The 19,580-nt window shown below is 44.9% G+C and overlaps 3 protein-coding genes across 7 annotated transcripts in view; 2 read left to right on the top strand and 1 right to left on the bottom strand.

The window, feature by feature from the left end:
• LOC110489631 (ribosomal protein S6 kinase alpha-3) overlaps positions 1–9,509 on the top strand; it is a 30,396-nt gene extending 20,887 nt beyond the window's left edge. For 2 of the 3 annotated variants that reach the window (XM_090199331.1, XM_090199329.1), the window contains 12 exons: positions 721–809; positions 933–997; positions 1,087–1,189; positions 1,345–1,457; positions 1,929–2,054; positions 2,363–2,452; positions 2,777–2,935; positions 3,417–3,578; positions 6,245–6,321; positions 6,667–6,784; positions 6,902–7,042; positions 7,140–9,509. In XM_090199331.1, coding sequence (XP_090055457.1) covers positions 721–809; positions 933–997; positions 1,087–1,189; positions 1,345–1,457; positions 1,929–2,054; positions 2,363–2,452; positions 2,777–2,935; positions 3,417–3,578; positions 6,245–6,321; positions 6,667–6,784; positions 6,902–7,042; positions 7,140–7,262 — 1,366 coding nt within the window. In that variant the 3' untranslated portion in view covers positions 7,263–9,509. The remainder of the gene's footprint in view (positions 1–720; positions 810–932; positions 998–1,086; positions 1,190–1,344; positions 1,458–1,928; positions 2,055–2,362; positions 2,453–2,776; positions 2,936–3,416; positions 3,579–6,244; positions 6,322–6,666; positions 6,785–6,901; positions 7,043–7,139) is intronic. The other variant, XM_090199330.1, reaches the window with a different exon arrangement.
• A 27-nt stretch (positions 9,510–9,536) lies between these two features.
• Positions 9,537–13,630, bottom strand: LOC110489629 (uncharacterized). Of its 2 annotated transcripts, none has more exons than XM_021562363.3 (2): positions 12,954–13,630; positions 9,537–12,313 (listed from the first exon to the last, which is right to left on the bottom strand). In XM_021562363.3, exons 1-2 carry the CDS (start codon positions 13,239–13,241, stop codon positions 10,880–10,882), a joined length of 1,722 nt encoding a protein of 573 aa, XP_021418038.2. In that variant the 5' UTR covers positions 13,242–13,630; the 3' UTR covers positions 9,537–10,879. The 2 variants fall into 2 exon arrangements, with proteins under 2 accessions (XP_021418038.2, XP_021418039.2); XM_021562364.3 differs by having other exon boundaries at positions 13,027–13,600.
• On the top strand, positions 13,041–18,265 carry LOC110489632 (eukaryotic translation initiation factor 1A, X-chromosomal). Of its 2 annotated transcripts, XM_090199332.1 has the most exons (8): positions 13,041–14,219; positions 14,637–14,771; positions 15,045–15,128; positions 15,547–15,650; positions 15,860–15,910; positions 17,397–17,478; positions 17,681–17,772; positions 17,949–18,265. In XM_090199332.1, exons 4-8 carry the CDS (start codon positions 15,567–15,569, stop codon positions 17,952–17,954), a joined length of 315 nt encoding a protein of 104 aa, XP_090055458.1. In that variant the 5' UTR covers positions 13,041–14,219; positions 14,637–14,771; positions 15,045–15,128; positions 15,547–15,566; the 3' UTR covers positions 17,955–18,265. The 2 variants fall into 2 exon arrangements, with proteins under 2 accessions (XP_090055458.1, XP_021418041.1); XM_021562366.3 differs by lacking the exon at positions 14,637–14,771 and having other exon boundaries at positions 14,047–14,219.
• Positions 18,266–19,580: the final 1,315 nt, after the last annotated feature.

Genomic DNA, 19,580 nt, shown 5'->3' with positions numbered 1-19,580 from the left:
AGGGGAGAGAGAGGGGAAGGGGGAAGAGGGGAGAGAGAGAGAGAGAGAGAGAGGAGAGAGAGAGAGGAGGAGAGAGGAGGAGAGAGGGAGGGTGGAAGAGGGGAGAGATGGAGAGAGAGAGAGAGAGAGAGAGAGAGAGAGAGGGGAGGAGAGAGAGGGAGAGAGAGAGAGAAGGAGATAGGGAGGGTGGAAGAGGGGAGAGATGGAGAGAAAGAGAGAGAGAGAGAGAGAGCGAGAGAGAGAGAGACAGGGGAAAGGGAAGAGGGGAGAGATGGAGAGAGAGAGAGAGAGAGAGAGAGAGAGAGAGAGAGGAGGAGAGAGGGAGGGTGGAAGAGGGGAGAGATGGAGAGAAAGAGGGGGGTAAAGCAGGAGAGAGATGGAATGGTAAAGAGAGGAAGGGTGCAGGAAAGTGCAAAAGAAATGGGATGGGTAAGAGCGATTTCAACACAGAATGATTTATCTCTCCCTCTCAGTGGAAAATGTTGAGAATGTGTCTTTCTCTAGGCTGCTGAGATGGTTTCTGTTAAACGCTGAGTTAGTTTCCTGTGTGTGTTACTGATACTGGGTGTCTGGACTTCAGCATTCAGTCAGATTGAGTACAGGTTGATATGTAATGACTGTGTCAATAACTGTACTGTCTCATGTACTCTATTGTCCCTCTATCACTGCCTTCCCTTCTGCATTCCTTCCGTTCTTTCTTTGACCTATTTCTCTTCTCAGGGCTAAGTTGGGGATGCCACAGTTTTTGAGTTCCGAAGCCCAGAGTCTCCTGAGGAACCTTTTCAAACGCAACCCTACTAACAGGCTAGGTAACACAACCTGATCTTAGGTCAGGGCTAAGATTTCCCCCTAATGGTTCATGTTAGGATTGAGGGAGATAATCTGATCTCAGATCTGTGCTGAAGTGTAACTTCTGGTTCTGTTCTCTGTAGGGGCCGGCCCAGACGGGGTGGAGGAGATTAAAAGACATCACTTCTACTGCACCATAGACTGGAACGTGAGTGATGAGACGTCTCTTCTCACTGTGTTTCAGAGGCTGTAGAGTCAGTATATACCATATCATGTGTTCTCTATCTCTGTGTGTAGAAACTGTTCCGTAGAGAGCTCCACCCTCCCTTCAAACCTGCTACGGGACGACCGGACGACACCTTCTATTTCGACCCAGAGTTCACCGCTAAAACACCCAAAGGTACACACACACGCACACACACGTCTCTCTGTCCATCCATGCCTCAATTACTCTTTCATCTTTTGACGTTCAACCACTTGTGTGTCTATGTGTGTGTGTGTGTGTCTCTGTGTGTGTCTGTATGTGTGTGTGTGTGTGTCTATGTGTGTGTGTAGATTCCCCGGGGGTTCCGCCCAGTGCCAACGCCCACCAGCTGTTCCGAGGATTCAGCTTTGTAGCCATTACATCAGAGGAAGAGACACAACCACTACAGACTACTGTAGTACAGGTACACAGAGACACACACACACACATACAGACACACACAGAGACACACACAGACACACACAGAGACACACACAGAGACACACACACAGACACACACACACAGACACACAGACACACACAGAGACACACACAGAGACACACACACAGACACACACAGAGACACACACACACACACAGACACACACAGAGACACACACACAGACACACACACAGACACACACAGAGACACACACACACAGACACACACACAGACACACATACAGACACACACACACGCACACATACACACAGACACAGACACACACACACACAGGCAGACACGCACACACGCACGCACATACACACACACACACACACACACGCACACACACACACACACAGGATCTTGTAATTTATGATTTTTCATCTGTGTGTGTGTGTGTGTGTGTGTGTGTGTGTGTGTGTGTGTGTGTGTGTGTGTGTGTGTGTGTAGCAGCTACACAGGAATATGTCCCAGCTGTCAGAAGCATATGAAGTCAAGGAGGAAATAGGACTGGGATCATACTCTGTCTGCAAACGCTGTATACACAAGGCCACTGGCATGGAGTACGCGGTTAAAGTGAGACACACCCCCCCCAGAAAGCACTGATATTGACCATTGTATTGTTAGTATTCAGAACCGTACACACAAGTTGGTATTGGTTTCAACCCCAGAACACTGTGTGTGTGTGTGTGTGTGTGTGTGTGTGTGTGTGTGTGTGTGTGTGTGTGTGTGTGTGTGTGTGTGTGTGTGTGTGTGTGTGTGTGTGTGTCTGCGTGTGTGTGTGTGCGTGTGTGTGCGTGTGTGTGTGTGTTTATGTGTGTGTGTGTGTGTGTGTGTGTGTGTGTGTGTGTGTGTGTGTGTGTGTGTGTGTGTATATGATGTAGATCATCAGTAAGGCCAACAGAGACCCAACAGAGGAGGTGGAGATCCTAATGAGATACGGACAACATCCCAACGTCATCACACTAAAGGATGTGAGTCTCACACACACACATTTTTGTATTGATATCCTTGTGGGGGGACCAAAGAATTGATTCCCATCCCAAATCCTGTTTTCCCTAACCCTAACTCCCTAACCCTATAACTATACCTAACCGTACCCCCTAACCCCTAACCCTAAACCTGACCCCTCAGCCTAAAATAGCATTTTTCCTCGTGGGGACCGGCGAAATGTCCCCACTTGTCCGAATGTTCTTTGTTTTACTATCCTTGTGAGGATTTCTGGTGCCCACAAGGATAGTTAAACAAAAACACACACACACTATTGCACCGGTATAACCCTGCTGTGTCTGCTGTAGGTGTTTGATGACGGTAGGACAGTGTATCTGGTCACAGAGCTGATGAAGGGAGGAGAGCTGCTGGATAAAATACTGAGACAGAAGTTCTTCTCAGAGAGAGAAGCTAGCGCTGTCCTATACACCATCACCAAGACTGTTGAGTACCTACACATACAGGGGGTAAGTGTGTGTGTGTGTGTGTGTGTGTGTGTGTGTGTGTGTGTGTGTGTGTGTCTGTGTGTCTGTGTGTCTGTGTGTGTGTGTGTGTGTGTGTGTGTCTGTGTGTCTGTGTGTCTGCGTGTGTGTGTGTCTGTGTCTGTGTGTGTGTGTGTGTGTGTATGTGTGTGTGTGTCTGTGTGTGTGTCTGTGTCTGTGTGTGTGTGTCTGTGTCTGTGTGTCTGTGTGTGTGTGTGTGTGTGTATGTGTGTGTGTGTGTGTCTGTGTATGTGTGTGTGTGTGTGTGTGTGTGTGTGTGTGTGTGTATGTGTGTGTGTGTGTTAAATGACTCTTCAGTAGGAGGGCATATCAAGTTATATAACCCTTTGGTCCTACTTGTCTTTTTATTATTATTTTTCTTTACAGCATACCAGTTGTCTTTCAATGTGTTGATGTGTGTGATTGATTCATTTATGAATTGCCTGATTGGTTGATTGACTGCCAGGTGGTGCACAGGGACCTGAAGCCCAGTAATATCCTGTATGTGGATGAGAGTGGGAACGCTGAGTCCATCAGGATCTGTGACTTTGGTTTTGCCAAGCAGCTGAGAGCTGAGAACGGCCTGCTGATGACGCCGTGCTACACAGCTAACTTTGTAGCTCCAGAGGTATGTACCATGCCACACACTCTGTCTCTCTCTCTCTCCCTCTCTGTTCCCCCCCTCTCTCTTTCTCTCTCCCTCTCTTTCTCTCTGTCCCCCCCTCTCTCTTTCTCTCTGTTCCCCCCTCTCTCTCTTTCTCTCTGTCTCTCTGTCCCCTACCCTCTCTCTCTCTCTCTCCCTTTCTGTCTGTCCCTCTCTCTTTCTCTCCCTCTCCCCCTCTCTCTCGCTTTCTCTCTCTCTCTCTCTCTCTCTCTCTCTCTCTCTCTCTCTCTCTCACTCTCTCTAACTCTCTCCCTCTCAATTCAATTCAAGGGGCTTAATAGGCATGGGAAACATATATTAACATTGCCAAAGCAAGTGACGTAGATAATATACAAAAGTGAAATGAACAATAAAAGTGAACAGTAAACATTACACTCACAGAAGTTCCAAAATAATAAAGACATTACAAATGTATATTATGTATATATACAGTGTTGTAACGATGTGCAAACAGTTAAAGTACAAAAGGGAAAATAAATAAGCATAAATATGGATTGTATTTACAATGGTGTTTGTTCTTCACTGGTTGACCTTTTCTTGTGGCAACAGGTCACAAATCTTGCTGCTGTGATGGCACACTGTGGTATTTCACCCAGTAGATATGAGTTTATCAAAATCGGGTTTGTTTTTGAATTCTTTGTTGATCTGTGTAATCTGAGGGTAAATATGTGTCTCTAATATTGTCATACATTGGGCAGGAGGTTAGGAAGTGCAGCTCGGTTTCCACCTCATTTTGTGGGCAGTGAGCACATAGCCTGTCTTCTCTTGAGAGCCAGGTCTGCCTACGGCCTTTCTCAATAGCAAGGCTATGCTCACTGAGTCTGTACATAGAGCAAACTAGAATGCTATTTGTCCCTAAACAGAGAGTACACAGTGGCAGAATACCTGACCACTGTGACTGAATACCTGACCACTGTGACTGAATACCTGACCACTGTGACAGAATACCTGACCACTGTGACTGAATACCTGACCACTCTGACAGAATACCTGACCACTGTGACTGAATACCTGACCACTGTGACTGAATACCTGACCACTGTGACTGAATACCTGACCACTGTGACTGAATACCTGACTACTGTGACTGAATACCTGACCACTGTGACTGAATACCTGACTACTGTGACTGAATACCTGACCACTGTGACTGAATACCTGACCACTGTGACTGAATACCTGACCACTGTGACTGAATACCTGACTACTGTGACTGAATACCTGACCACTGTGACTGAATACCTGACTACTGTGACTGAATACCTGACCACTGTGACTGAATACCTGACTACTGTGACTGAATACCTGACCACTGTGACTGAATACCTGACCACTGTGACTGACACAAACGTAAGGAAAGATTTGACTGTTTTCTTGTTCATTCTTTCCAATGTGTCAAGTAATTATCTTTTTGTTTTCTCATGATTTGCTTGGGTCTAATTGTGTTGCTTTCCTGGGGCTCTGTGGGGTCTGTTTGTGTTTGTGAACAAAGCCCGAAGACCAGCTTGGTTAGGGGACTCTTCTCCAGGTTCATCTCTCTGTAGGTGATGGCTTTGTTATGGAAGGTTTGGGAGTCAATTCCTTTTAGGTGGTTGTAAAATTTAACGTCTCTTTTCTGAATTTTGATAATTAGTGGGTATCGGCCTAATTCTGCTCTGCATGCATTATTTGGTGTTTTAAGTTGTACACAGAGGATATTTTTGCAGAATTCTGCATGTAGAGTCTAAATTTGGTGTTTGTCCCATTTTGTAAATTCTTGGTTGGTGAGCGGACCCCAGACCTCACAACCATAAAAGGCAATGGGTTCTATAACTGATTCAAGTATTTTTAGCCAGATCCTAATTGGTATGTCGAATTCTATGTTCCTTTTGATGGCATAGAAGGCCCTTTTTGGAAGTTACCCGTGGTGCTGATGTTTAGGCCAAGGTATTGTATAGTTGTTTGTGTGCTCGAGGGCAACATTGTCTAGATGGAATATGTATTTTTGGAACACCATTATTTTGGTCTTACTGAGATTTACTCTCAGGGCTCAGGTCTGTCAGGGCCCAGGTCTGTCAGGGCCCAGGTCTGTCAGGGCCCAGGTCTGTCAGGGCCCAGGTCTGTCAGGGCCCAGGTCTGGCAGGGCCCAGGTCTGGCAGAATATCTAGGTGGTACTGTAGGACCTCCCTCTCTGTTTCTCTGTCTCTCCCTCCCTCTCTGTTTCTCTCCCTGGCTCTGTTTCTCTGTCTCTCCCTCCCTCTCAATTCAATTTAAGGGCTTTATTGGCATGGGAAACATATGTTGACATTGCAAAAGCAAGTGAAATAGATAATAAACAACAGTGAAATAAACAATAAAAAATGTACAGTAAACATTATACCAAATAATAAAGACATTTCAAATGTCATATTATGTAATAGTCTCTTTCTCTGTCTCTCTCTCTCTCTGTCTATCTCTCTCTATATATGTCTCTCTCTCCCTCTCTGTCACACCCTCTCTCTCTCTCTCTCTCTCTCTCTCTTTCCTCTTCGTTCTGACAATTCTCTCTTTCAAACTAGTCTTTTCTTCTCTCTCTCTCCGTAACCGCTGATATTCTCTACATGTACCCTCTCATCCACTGACCATACAGTATGTGGGTGTGTGTTGTCTAGGTGTTGAAGAAGCAGGGTTATGATGCTGCCTGTGACATCTGGAGTCTAGGAGTCCTACTCTACACTATGCTCACAGGGTAAGGCTGTGTGTGTGTGTGTGTGTGTGTGTGTGTGTGTGTGTGTGTGTGTGTGTGTGTGTGTGTGTGTGTGTGTGCGTGTGTGTGTGTGTGTGTGTGTGTGTGTGTGTGTGTGTGTGCGTGTGTGTGTGTGTGTGTGTGTGTGTGTGTGTGTGTGTGTGTGTGTGTGTGTGTGTGTGTGTGTGTGTGTGTGTGTGTGTGTGTGTGTGTGTGTGTGTGTGTGTGTGGCGAATGGTTTCCCTGGACTAACCTTCTGGTATGGCTGTTTGTGTATTTGCAATTGTTTACCCTTCTCTCTTCTCCCTCAACAAAAAAAAAATCTCTCCTCCCTCTTCTTCTCTCCAGGTTCACTCCGTTTGCCAACGGTCCAGAGGACACACCAGAGGAGATCCTGGCTCGGATCGGCAGCGGGAAGTTCTCTCTGACCGGAGGATACTGGAACTCTGTTTCAGCAGAGGCCAAGGTACACACACACACAATCACACACACTCACACCGAAGCCAAGGGAATGTTGTCAACATTCAAACACATACTCAATGGATGATAATGTTTTAATATGTTTTTGACCTCTGACCTGTAGGAGCTGGTGTCTAAGATGTTACACGTGGACCCCCACCAGCGTTTGACAGCCGGCCAGGTGTTGTGTCATCCCTGGGTCACACACCGAGACCACCTGCCCAAGTTCACACTGACCAGACAGGACGCTCCACACCTGGTCAAGGTAACAGACACTCTAAATGTCCTGTTTTAACATCTCAGTATATTTTATTGTGTGTATGACACTATAAAGTGTAAGTTGACATTTTTTATTATCGCAGAGCGCCATGGCAGCCACCTACTCTGCCCTCAACAGGAACGTTCCACCTGTCCTGGACCCCGTGGGATGTTCCACTCTAGCCCAACGGAGGGGGGTGAAGAAACTCACCTCCACTGCCCTCTGACCGTTGACATTTCACCTCAGACTTATAACCCTGCTAGAGCTCTGCTCAGACAGACAGACCTGGTTCCTCAGATGACCTGGACAGAACTCTGATGCACCTGGGACCCCCCTGACCCTGCTCAGTTATTAACTAACCCAGTGGTCTTCACCCCTGGTGCTATAGCTCTGTTGGACCAGGGCTGGAACTACAGCCTATAGCTCTGTTGGATCAGGGCTGGAACTACAGCCTACAGCTCTGTTGGACCAGGGCTGGAACTACAGCCTATAGCTCTGTTGGATCAGGGCTGGAACTACAGCCTATAGCTCTGTTGGACCAGGGCTGGAACTACAGCCTATAGCTCTGTTGGATTAGGGCTGGAACTACAGCCTATAGCTCTGTTGGATCAGGGCTGGAACTACAGCCTATAGCTCTGTTGGACCAGGGCTGGAACTACAGCCTATAGCTCTGTTGGACCAGGGCTGGAACTACAGCCTATAGCTCTGTTGGACCAGGGCTGGAACTACAGCCTATAGCTCTGCTGGACCAGGGCTGGAACTACAGCCTATAGCTCTGTTGGACCAGGGCTGATGGTGACCACATTGTAGCGTCTCTCCAGTCTTTGCTTTGGACAATTCGTGTTGCCTCTAGACTCAAGAGACAATTGTCAGGAACATGGATGTGCTGTATTTAGATGTCTGTACTTCTGGGAACATTTGAGATACCTGCATTATGCATTTAAGACCCATATTAAAATGATGATGAAGTGTATAATGTAGCTCTGTGTATAAACCTAAGTAGCCTCAAAGACAGTACAATATGAAGATAGGCTAAAACGGCTTCTCCAATAGAAATCCCAGACCACACTTTTCGGCAATGTTATGGCGATGTTGGCTAGCTAAGCTCATGCGTAGAAACATGTCATTGGGTCTAACGGTCGTCTCATGTCAAATCAAAGGCACTCCTTCCATATCATTTTTGGGGAAAATGTGTCCGTTAGTCAATTTCACAAGGTTGGAGTAATAACACGTTCAACTACTTAAGAAATTGGATCAATTATAGGTTGTGGATTTAGATTTTGAGAAAATGAACAACTAAGGAAGAATGTTTTACTTCTCTCATTGACTTCACAACCCCCAAACCCTGGTCAGCTTGGTCTGTTTCGCGTTCACAGATGTCTAACGATGTTGCATCTCTGGGTTTAGAAAATCTGTGGTAACCTCTTCTGTGACTGAGTCATCAGACAGGGACAAAACTAGTGATGTCATCAGAGAGCAGGTAGAGCTCCACTGACCCCACCCCCTATGTAGAGACAAGCTCCTCCCAGTCAGCCACAACATCCAGAGTGAGGCCAGTCTGGACTGAGGTCCAATCATGGCTTTGGTGGGCCAGTCTGGGCACAGCCTGCCCTGTCCACGCCACACCTCAACATTTACAGACACCAAGGGAAACCTGATCCTCGACCAGTGTTAAGCAGTGGTTATCTGGACAGCGAGTCTGTGTATATGTTGATGCCTTCAAATGCTCCTCAGGACTCCTCTGAACCTTGTGTTTCCCAGTTCCTAGGTACATTTGAAAGCAGCATGCTTGGATGACGCCATGAGGAGTCTGTGTCCGACACTGAACTGACACTACTGTTCCAGTACAGCAGCTCAGGTTTCTAGATGAAATACCAAGCATTTTATAAGTCCATTAACTGTGTCATGTAAGCACACAGGTGGGTGGGAGAGGTCCATGGATGTAGAAATGTGTGGATAGAAGGGACATGATATTTTATGCTGAATTGAACCCTTTCAACCTGCCATCTGGAATGGCATGACACAGTTGTGGAGGTAATCCAGTATGTTACTGTATGGGCCAGCTGGCACCTGCTGACTTCTGGTCAATCCCTTTAAAACACTGTCTGTCTAATTGAATGAAAAAAAGATGTAGCTACAGTATCAATGACTTGTAGCAGTAGTATTGAATTAATGAGCTGATCCTGGATCGCTCTCCCTCAGCTCTTCTGTATGTGTTGTAACACAGTCTTTCAGGTTCTGCTTGACTGGTAGCAGAGCTGTAAGCTTGTGTGTTTGAGATGTCTGTATGTTTTTTTCCCCTTCCAGTGTGAGAGTAGATGAGATGTATTTTTTCTCTCCTTCCTCTGTCCCTATCCAGTGGAGATAGTGTCCCTTCCTCCACCCCTGCTGCTGTCTCCTCTCTCTGGTTTTGTATCTCAGTGGAGTCACAGTAGGACTTTGTATTGAACATAATAAAAATACCTTCAGTATACAACTGTGTTTTTCACTGACCAGTAACTACTACAGAAAGGCTTTTTATTCAGACAACATACAGTCAACAGCATAGAGAACAATGCATCAAAGATGTTCTGTAATGGAACCAGTCGACACCAAAAGGCTCCAGGATGACAGGGCTACAGTGGCGTTCCGGTCTAATCTCTATTGGGCAGAGAAAGTTCACTTGGCTTCCGATTGGCCCAGAGAGAGTTCTCTCTTCTTTCCATTGGCCCAGAGAGTTCCTAATGTATACATCTGGCATAAATAGAAATGTACTAGAGTTGGCACTAGGATCATGTACGGGCTAATAATATACTCTACAAACAAATACAAACCCAAATGTTAACTCAGAAACAATTCATTACATTTGCGACTATCACATTTTACGTTAAGCTACTTACATCTAATGTTGTGTAAGACAATTCTCTAAATCTAAATTGATAAAAGGACAATACAAAAGATTGAACTGAATTATCTCTATAATAAATGACAGGTAAATACATACCATGTAGGATATTATGGGGCTTATAAAGGGCTTACAGCGCGTTGAAGACGCATGGCCTTCAAGGTGAAAGTGACAAATACTGTACAAGTGGGCTACAATCTGAAAACCAATAAGAATCCCATTTTTACAAACCTAAACTCTGTAAATGACAGTTAGCTTGAAAGTCATTTCTCCCATTCCATCTGTATCGATAAATCAAACAGCTTCAGAATTCATTTACTGTAACAACCAAGTAGTAGCTGTTCTTTAGTTAGATCATTTGATCCCAGTCTCAGGTTTCTCCTGTACAGACATATTCACTAATAAAGTTACCAAGTCAGTTGTTCATGTCAGAGGAGGGGGGGTGGTTATGGGACAAGTCAGTTGTTCATGTCAGAGGAGGGGGGTGGTTATGGGACAAGTCAGTTGTTCATGTCAGAGGAGGGGGGTGGTTATGGGACAAGTCAGTTGTTCATGTCAGAGGAGGGGGGTGGTTATGGGACAAGTCAGTTGTTCATGTCAGAGGAGGGGGGTGGTTATGGGACAAGTCAGTTGTTCATGTCAGAGGAGGGGGGTGGTTATGGGACAAGTCAGTTGTTCATGTCAGAGGAGGGGGGGTGGTTATGGGACAAGTCAGTTGTTCATGTCAGAGGAGGGGGGTGGCTATGGGACAAGTCAGTTGTTCATGTCAGAGGAGGGGGGTGGTTATGGGACAAGTCAGTTGTTCATGTCAGAGGAGGGGGGTGGTTATGGGACAAGTCAGTTGTTCATGTCAGAGGAGGGGGGTGGTTATGGGACAAGTCAGTTGTTCATGTCAGAGGAGGGGGGTGGTTATGGGACAAAGGGGAGGGGTTAAAAACACAACTAGATTGAGATTCTATTTATTTGGTCATAAATTCTTCTTTGATCTCTTGTAGATGGGCGTGGTTATCTTGTAGATGTGCATGGTTGTTTGGTAGAGGGGAGGGACTTTTCTTCAGAGGGGCTGTACTATGATTCCCTGTATTGTCAGGTTTGTTGATTTTCCCAGACTGCTGGTCTAGCTGCTTCTGGTTGCGTCTGAGAGCGTGGTTTTTCAGGTGGACAGTGAGGCCCCTCTGGGTGAGCTGGTAGATGTGACACTCATAGCAGTAGTAAGGAGTCACGGCCACGTGTCTAAACTGATGTGTTAGAAAGATGTCGATCGAGGAGAAGTTTCTTTCACACATCTCACAGCGCGGGACCCTGCCTGGGTGTTCCGTGTTGTAGTGCTTTTTCATTGTGCATTTATTCAGCATCTCCACAGAGCAGAAGGAGCAGCACAACATCACTTTGTGGAGACTGGTGTGACTACGAGAGTGCTTGTCGAGGACTATCTGGTTTCTGTAGTATGTTTTGCAGAGTGGGCAGAAGAATTTCTTATGGCTGGGTTGGTATTTATTCTGATGCTCCCCGACTCCTCTGGCTTTCCGGATAGCATCCAAGTCCTTTTCCTCCTTGTTGTCCTCCTTCACATGGTGGAAGCAAACGTGATTCGTCAGGGAAGCCTTGGATTGGTAGATTTGGGGGCAGAGTGGCACTGGGCAGGCGTATTTCGCATTAGTGCAGCAGCTAGTTTTATGCTCCAGTAACTCGCTTCGGTACTGGAAGGTTTTGCAGCACTGTGGGCAGCGGAACCCTGCCACCCTCTTTTTCCCCTCCACAGTCCGACCTTTCTGTCTCTCCCTCTCTTCCTCCCTCGCCCTCTCTGCAATCATCTTCCATTCGTCTTCCTGGGTTTTCCTCCTCTCTTGCTCATATCTCCACCATTGCGGCCCCGGAAGCTTTCTCCGTTTCCCCTTTTCCCCCCACATCTCTACCGTCCTGCTCTCTCCCCTTTCCTCCATCTGCCATACCTCCTCCCCTACCACATATTCTCTACATTCCTCCTCTGGGTTTGAGTTTTCTATCACAAACACTCCCTCCACCTCACGCGCCGTCACATTCATTTTCTCTTTCCTGTGAAGGTCTGTTACCATGGCATCATAGCCTCCATCCTCTCCTTCATATGGGTGAGTGTGTGAGTATTCCATCCCATACTCTCCTCCATCATCCTTCCTCTCTCCTGTGTGCGAGTCTCCTATTTTCACCACTCTAATCTGGTCATAGCTCTCTGCACTGCTCTCATCCTCCCCAACATCTTCCTTTTTGATTGAACTAAACGACTTGCTGAGTGAACCCAACAAATTGTTCCAGCGATTCACCTGCGAATCCAACTCCCTGTCCACTGGCTCCTCCTTGATGCCGGCCATTTTGCCTTCCACCATCCCAGTCCCCTTCGCCCTCTCAGTGTACACCTGTTAGAGATGAACATGAAGTGTTTCATTTAGAAGCAACATTATTCTATTCAAGTTTTAGTGTTGAAGGTTGTGCTTCATGTACCTCTAACACCCAGAAAGCTCAGATTCACCAGCTCTGCAAGCTATGTCAAAATATGTTCTTTGCTTCGTTAGTTGGTCAGCGTAAAAGCCTATTTGGTGATCAAAGGACGGATTTTGACAATATAAACTTTGCATATCTGCTAAATCGGAGTTTGAATCAGAGCTTCCTGTGTGCGCAGATAGATACTACTAGTTCAGGGCTACACTTGGTTTAATAAACTGTAGGCTAGGCCTGGAAGGCAATTTTAGATAGCTATAAAGTATTTCAAGATCCGCCTATAAGAACTAAAAATATGTTTTTGTTGATGGAGTGAAAAGTTAAAGAAATTAACTAGTTAATTGACGGCAAATGTTTGAAGCAATTGCGCCGCCATCTTCTCTACTAAAACCTTTTCAGTCTATTGTCTTTGATTAATGATCCTATAGCCTAGGCTACTGTTTTTGATTCTATAGCCTAAACAACAGTTTGCCACAATGTTAAATTAAGTTTAATAAAACATGTACAAATAATAATAATAATTGTAGGCTAGCCTCATTGCGCGAATATCATACTCACGGTGTGTTTCCGATAAGCCGATGTTTTATCAGAGGAATAAATCGATGGGATTGCGTCAAGATTTAATATTAACCTCGTGGTGAAACCGAGATCAAGTTCTGTGAAGCACTCTTCAGCAAAGTGGTCGCCACATAAACGGGAAACATCTGGAATTTGCTCTCCCGGGTTGCTTCCATTGATAAACTGTAGCCACCGTTGGCGTCTCTGGGGTTCCTCTGGTAAACTGTAATGAATAATTGCGTCCGATTGATTGGCGCATCCTCTAACAATGCATTTATGGATTTCCATTGCGTTCTTCTCTTTAGCCAGTTATTTTCTAATGAAACTGAGTCACAACTTGAGGTACGTTTTAGCTACAAATGTTGTGTCGTCGCCGAGGTGTGACAGCTGCGTTTGCACACACTGACCCGGACTACCAGTATCTTTGTTATTGCTGTCTGCTATCAGTTAGCACTGTGGCTAAGCTATCTACAGTGTAGAGTAACTAATTTATATCCGCACGTTGACTTTCCACTTTCTCTCTATCTGGCTATGAAGTTCGAACAGTGGCGAATTCAGAAATATCCATGGATATGTGTAAATTCAACCACAATCATATTTTCCAGCTACCAAACTGTTATAATTTATCATGGATTGCTAAAATAGCTAGCAAATTGTTCTTCTTCTGTTTTATTATCAGAAAATGTGCTCTATCGCCACCTACTGTAGTGGAGTGTTTCTACTAGGCTATATTATTTTTATTCGAATGGATCATATAAAATGTATATTTAATCGATAGGTTTTATTATTGTAAACACTTACCCAGTTCCAGCATATGAAAATGTTAAAATATTAGTCAATACGTTCCATATGTTTCCACTGTGTCTGTGGTCCTTGTTTACACTGTGTCTGTGGTCCTTTCCCAAGTAAGTACATTTACAAAGATATTTTCAAATGAATATATGATTTGTGTTATGGTTTGGTGTGTTTGATTTAAATGTGTAATATTGTTGCATTCCGAAACTTAAATGAGAAAGAAAGACAGTAACTAGCTAGCATGGTGTATTGCTGTTTCACATGTGTAAATAAAGCTTTACCATTTTGTATGACATGTCATGCGCATGCGTAAACCGGTGCACAAGTGGTGAATTGGTTTTCCGTGAATTCTTCCGGGAGAAATTGGGACGTTTTTCTTTCTCATTATTGTTCATATAGCAGTAAGCGCCACCCAATCACCACGGGACGAAGAGAAGATCTGAGCTGTAAAGAATATGCCCAAGAATAAAGGTAAAGTGTTAGAAGCGCCGTCTATTCCCGGATCTTGTCCTGCAGTCTCTGACTACTTCAGTCTCTACACGCAGTGAAAACGTGACACAGTTGAATAGCTAGCTAACATAATGACTAACGGTAACCACCAGCTTCGTAGCATATATTTTCACAAATCTAGGTACGTACAGACTACGTAAATTAAGAGCAGCCAGCTCGCTGTATTGTCGTTCTGACGTTAAATAGTACTGTTAAGGGCGCACATGACCTGTCGTCTTAACTAGCAACTGTAGTAGAACCCATTCAATCCACAGTCAGTTAGCTACATTTGCCTGAAGGTTTCACGTACTGACTGTAGTTGGCCATATGGCATATCTGCGCTCTATTCCTGTAAAACATTTTCACATGTTGCTGTAACACATCATGTACCTCCTGTAGTTGGACTCCCGAGTGGTGCAGCAGTCTGAGGCACTGCATCTCAGTGCAAGAGGCGTCACTATAGTACCTGGTTCGAATCCAGGCGGCACAATTGAACCAGCATCGTCGGGGGTTTGGCCGGAGTAGACCGTCATTGTAAATAAGAATTTGTTCTTAAATGACTTGCCTAGTTAAATAAAGGTTAGATAGAATAAAAGTTGGTGATGTGGGGTTGACATTGAAACACTATAATAATACAGTATAGGTTAGGTATCTATTGGGTGTGGTACTCTGATTTCATAGTGAAACTCAAAACCTTTACCTTACGTAGCTATAGTAGTTAAATACAGTCTGAGCGAAAGTGTCTGCTAAATGACAAAAATGTGAGTGGTCTGTATGACTTCATTTGTTTATCACTGTCCTCTCCAGGTAAGGGAGGAAAGAATCGTCGACGTGGAAAAAATGAGAACGAGTCAGAGAAGAGAGAGCTGGTGTTCAAAGAGGACGGGCAGGGTGAGGACTCTCTGCCAGGCCTTGTGTGGGTGTAGGCTTCTGTTCCAGCCAAACAGCAACATGGCTGAATCAAGTCTTTGTTGAAGTGCTTTGGCTAGAGCAAAAGCCTGCACGCACACCAGTTCTAGAATTAGAACTGCCAGTCTCTCCCCAGTGTGGAATACCTCAACTGCTCCTAACAATACTCTAGAATGTACAGCTCCCCTTTTCCCAAGTTTCTGGAATGCAGATAAAAATGCAGCCCTGTTTTTAGAGCAGACGTATAACTTCACCCTCAATAGAACACACAAGCATAATGATCAACATGGCCCTGCTCCGTGGGAGCAATGTAACCGTCTCTCCTGTGCTGTAGAGTACACTCAGGTGTTCCCAACTCCTGTGATGTTGTGTATGTTAAGTTCTTCTCTCTTTCCTGCAGAATATGCCCAGGTGATTAAGATGTTGGGTAATGGGAGGTTGGAAGCCATGTGTTTTGACGGAGTTAAGCGGCTCTGCCACATCAGAGGAAAACTCAGGAAAAAGGTAGGAACACACGCCCATTATATTGACACACAAGGAGAAACCCTGAATGATGCAGACTCAATGTTTTTTTTCTTCTTTTCTCCCCACTACGGACTGTCAACCGCGACACAGCATGGGCTGCAGTTGTGTGTTAACGAATTCTTCAGATTGTTATCCATTCATCTGATTTATGTCCTTGTAAAAGAGTTCTTCTGTTGTTTTTCTTTCAGGTGTGGATTAACACGTCAGATATCATCCTGGTGGGACTGAGAGATTACCAGGTGAGATGACCAGCAAGTTTACGACTGCTGCTGCTGTTGTTGTGGGTGACTGTGCATTTGGTTGTCACTTAGGGCTGGCCGATTTATATGGAATTAATTTGATTCATTCAAATGTGTTTTTTAGCACAAAATGTATCGCAATAATTAAGTTTTGTTTTTATGAGCGTTTATGTCCACTTGTTGTCTTTTTGGTCTTATCTCCTTTGCTCCTTCTGTGCCTGTGTGTACATTCCCACTCATACACAAAGTCCCTGCCACTCACAACAACAACAGATGAAAAATCACTTCTTCCTCTATGACATACCGCTGTTTCAACTCACTGTTTACGTTTGAGGTTTGGTCCAACAGAATGGGTCCTATGGACACTGAAAGACACTGAGACATTATTTGAGTGTCATCGATGAGAACTAAACCTTTCTAACGACACCTTTTTTTTTATCTCTCAACTCATAAAACGTACAGAGAGTTGACCCTACTAAAACAGAAGTAGCCTATCAATGAGCATTGTTTCTGGAAAATAAATGTTAATTTTCTGTGCAACGTGCCACTAGCACAATTACCACCGGCTGTGCTACCTATCTAGTTGTTTTATAAATGTGCAATGAGAATAAAAATACACATTTATATCAGTAATTAGCAACTCATTCTGAGAAATAAGCGTCTTATCCAAGTAGGCTACTTGATTTCAACATCTGAACAAAGTGGACAGGCTAGCATGCTGTTGGAGGCAGACAGGAGGGTGTGTTCATAGGAGTTCAACTGTTCTACCTTGTTAGCTCGCAAATAGATCCAAGTTGTCTAGACTTGAAATATAACGATTATCTGACTAGTCAGTAGCATGTGGGCTTGTGCTTGAGAGATTGTTTATTAGACCTGTGTTACACAGGAGGTTGGTGGGACCTTCACTGGGGAGAAGGTGCTCGTGGTAATGGCTGGAGCAGAAATGGTGTAATGGCATCAAACACATGGTTTCCATCCCAGCCATTATTGTGAGCCTTCCTCCCCTCAGCAGCCCCCTGTGCTGTGTCAATGTTCTATTGTGCCTGATACAAGAGGTTGGACCTTTTATTAGTGGGGATGTGCATGGTTCTGGTTCAATTAGTAACAAAAGGGTATTTTCATTGACTGAGTTGAAAGCCAGATCAGTGATTATTGCTAAAAAAAAGAGCTGGTTAAACTATTTGGATTAAATAATGATATTATTAGTTGGTCTTATGGTTGTGGAAGGCCTATATTTAGCCCAGGTATACTTACACACTCCCTGAATTCATTAGATTATTGCTGACTGTTTTGAATGCAGTTTATTGACCTTTTAATTGTACAACAACGCTTATTCAGAGAACATGTTAAAAAAAACGATATATAAATCGGAAATCGCCCATAAGTTTGGAACAAATAAAGATGATTTTTAGGCCATATCGCTCAGCTTTATTGTTACTGTATCATAAAAGCGTCTTTGAGTTGAGGTTTTTTTCTCCTGCTATAGGACAACAAAGCTGATGTGATCCTGAAGTACAATGCAGACGAGGCCAGGAGTCTGAAGGCCTACGGAGAACTACCGGAGCACGGTGAGTAGTCGCTACGGTAACAGCTAATGGGATTGGAATAGTGGTCATGTAGGAGAAGAGATGAGGAAAGAAAGCTAGAAATTATTGACAGCCCATGATGACTGACTACGATTGGTTTTGTAGATGTTAAATTCATGGGTTGTTTTGTTTGCACATCCTTGTTGTCTCTGACTCCTCCTCTTCCTGTCTCCTCCCCTCTCAGCCAAGATCAATGAGACGGATACCTTCGGTCCCGGGGACGATGAAGACATCCAGTTTGACGACATCGGAGATGATGATGAGGACATTGATGATGTAAGTGCTCAATCAGCATCTTGTATTGCTTTCTGTAGGTTGGAACTGCTGCAATGACAGGATTAACCATCTGGTGACCCTCCATCTGTATCTCTTTCCCCTCCCGCCCCCTCTTTACCCACCTCTCGCCCACCTCCTCTCGCCCCCACTTTCTTTCCTCTGTCATTATTCTCCAGATCTAAGGACCTTCTAGGGGAAGGTGTAATTTTTACCATCTGCTCTGAAAATCAGCACAGGACTTCGATACTTCTCTACTGGAATCACTGTACCCTCTGCCCACATTTGTGGCTGTGTTACCTATTGACGACCCCGCCCACACAACATATTTCAAGGGCGTTCAGCCCTCCCACTAACTCATTGATAACATGACTGCAGCTGCTCGCAATTTCTTGCGGTGTCTTTTTTTAATGTATTTATATCGATTTCATGCGGAGTGGAATTTACTTACAAGTATAGAATCTCTAGATTTGCAATAAAAATATGAACCATTTTATGTTTTGTCCTGCGTTCTGAATCATAGTTGATAGTTAGCAACGCTCTTTATATTAGTTAGGATTAGATATGTTTATTGATTATGTAAAACTGATTCCTCCTGAAGATGCCTCTGTTTTTCAACAGTCTATTTTTCTTTTGTTTCCCCATGTGTATTTTGTCTGTTGGTTTTATGTTTTGATCAACTCCCGGAGGGGTGTGTCACAAAGCATCACCACGTTCAAGGACGTTGGGCCCACCTTTTGAAAAACATTCAGATATAGCTACTACTTTTGATTTATTTCCTAAAATAATCTAGAAAATTTAATATTTGTCAATTATACCAATGTCCATTTCATGTTATTTCAGAATATTTAGGAATGTTAATTGGCTTTTTCTACTTGTTCCTGCTTTGTGACGCCCCCCCCCCCCCCCAGCTGCGGTTTAGAGACCGCTGAGTTCTGTCAGAGGTAATGGCTACCTCCTAACTACCCTGGTGGTCCAGTCTGCTGCTGTAATGGCTACCTCCTAACTACCCTGGTGGTCCAGTCTGCTGCTGTAATGGCTACCTCCTAACTACCCTGGTGGTCCAGTCTGCTGCTGTAATGGTTACCTCCTAACTACCCTGGTGGTCCAGTCTGCTGCTGTAATGGTTACCTCCTAACTACCCTGGTGGTCCAGTCTGCTGCTGTAATGGTTACCTCCTAACTACCCTGGTGGTCCAGTCTGCTGCTGTAATGGTTACCTCCTAACTACCCTGGTGGTCCAGTCTGCTGCTGTAATGACTACCTCCTAACTACCCTGGTGGTCCAGTCTGCTGCTGTAATGGCTACCTCCTAACTACCCTGGTGGTCCAGTCTGCTGCTGTAATGGCTACCTCCTAACTACCCTGGTGGTCCAGTCTGCTGCTGTAATGGCTACCTCCTAACTACCCTGGTGGTCCAGTCTGCTGCTGTAATGGTTACCTCCTAACTACCCTGGTGGTCCAGTCTGCTGCTGTAATGGCTACCTCCTAACTACCCTGGTGGTCCAGTCTGCTGCTGTAATGGCTACCTCCTAACTACCCTGGTGGTCCAGTCTGCTGCTGTAATGGCTACCTCCTAACTACCCTGGTGGTCCAGTCTGCTGCTGTAATGGCTACCTCCTAACTACCCTGGTGGTCCAGTCTGCTGCTGTAATGGCTACCTCCTAACTACCCTGGTGGTCCAGTCTGCTGCTGTAATGGTTACCTCCTAACTACCCTGGTGGTCCAGTCTGCTGCTGTAATGGCTACCTCCTAACTACCCTGGTGGTCCAGTCTGCTGCTGTAATGGTTACCTCCTAACTACCCTGGTGGT

Source organism: Oncorhynchus mykiss, chromosome 15 (assembly GCF_057628025.1).
Source record: "Oncorhynchus mykiss isolate SJ-2025 chromosome 15, ASM5762802v1, whole genome shotgun sequence".
Lineage (NCBI taxonomy): Eukaryota > Metazoa > Chordata > Actinopteri > Salmoniformes > Salmonidae > Oncorhynchus > Oncorhynchus mykiss.
This window is presented reverse-complemented; position numbering and strand designations above follow the sequence as displayed.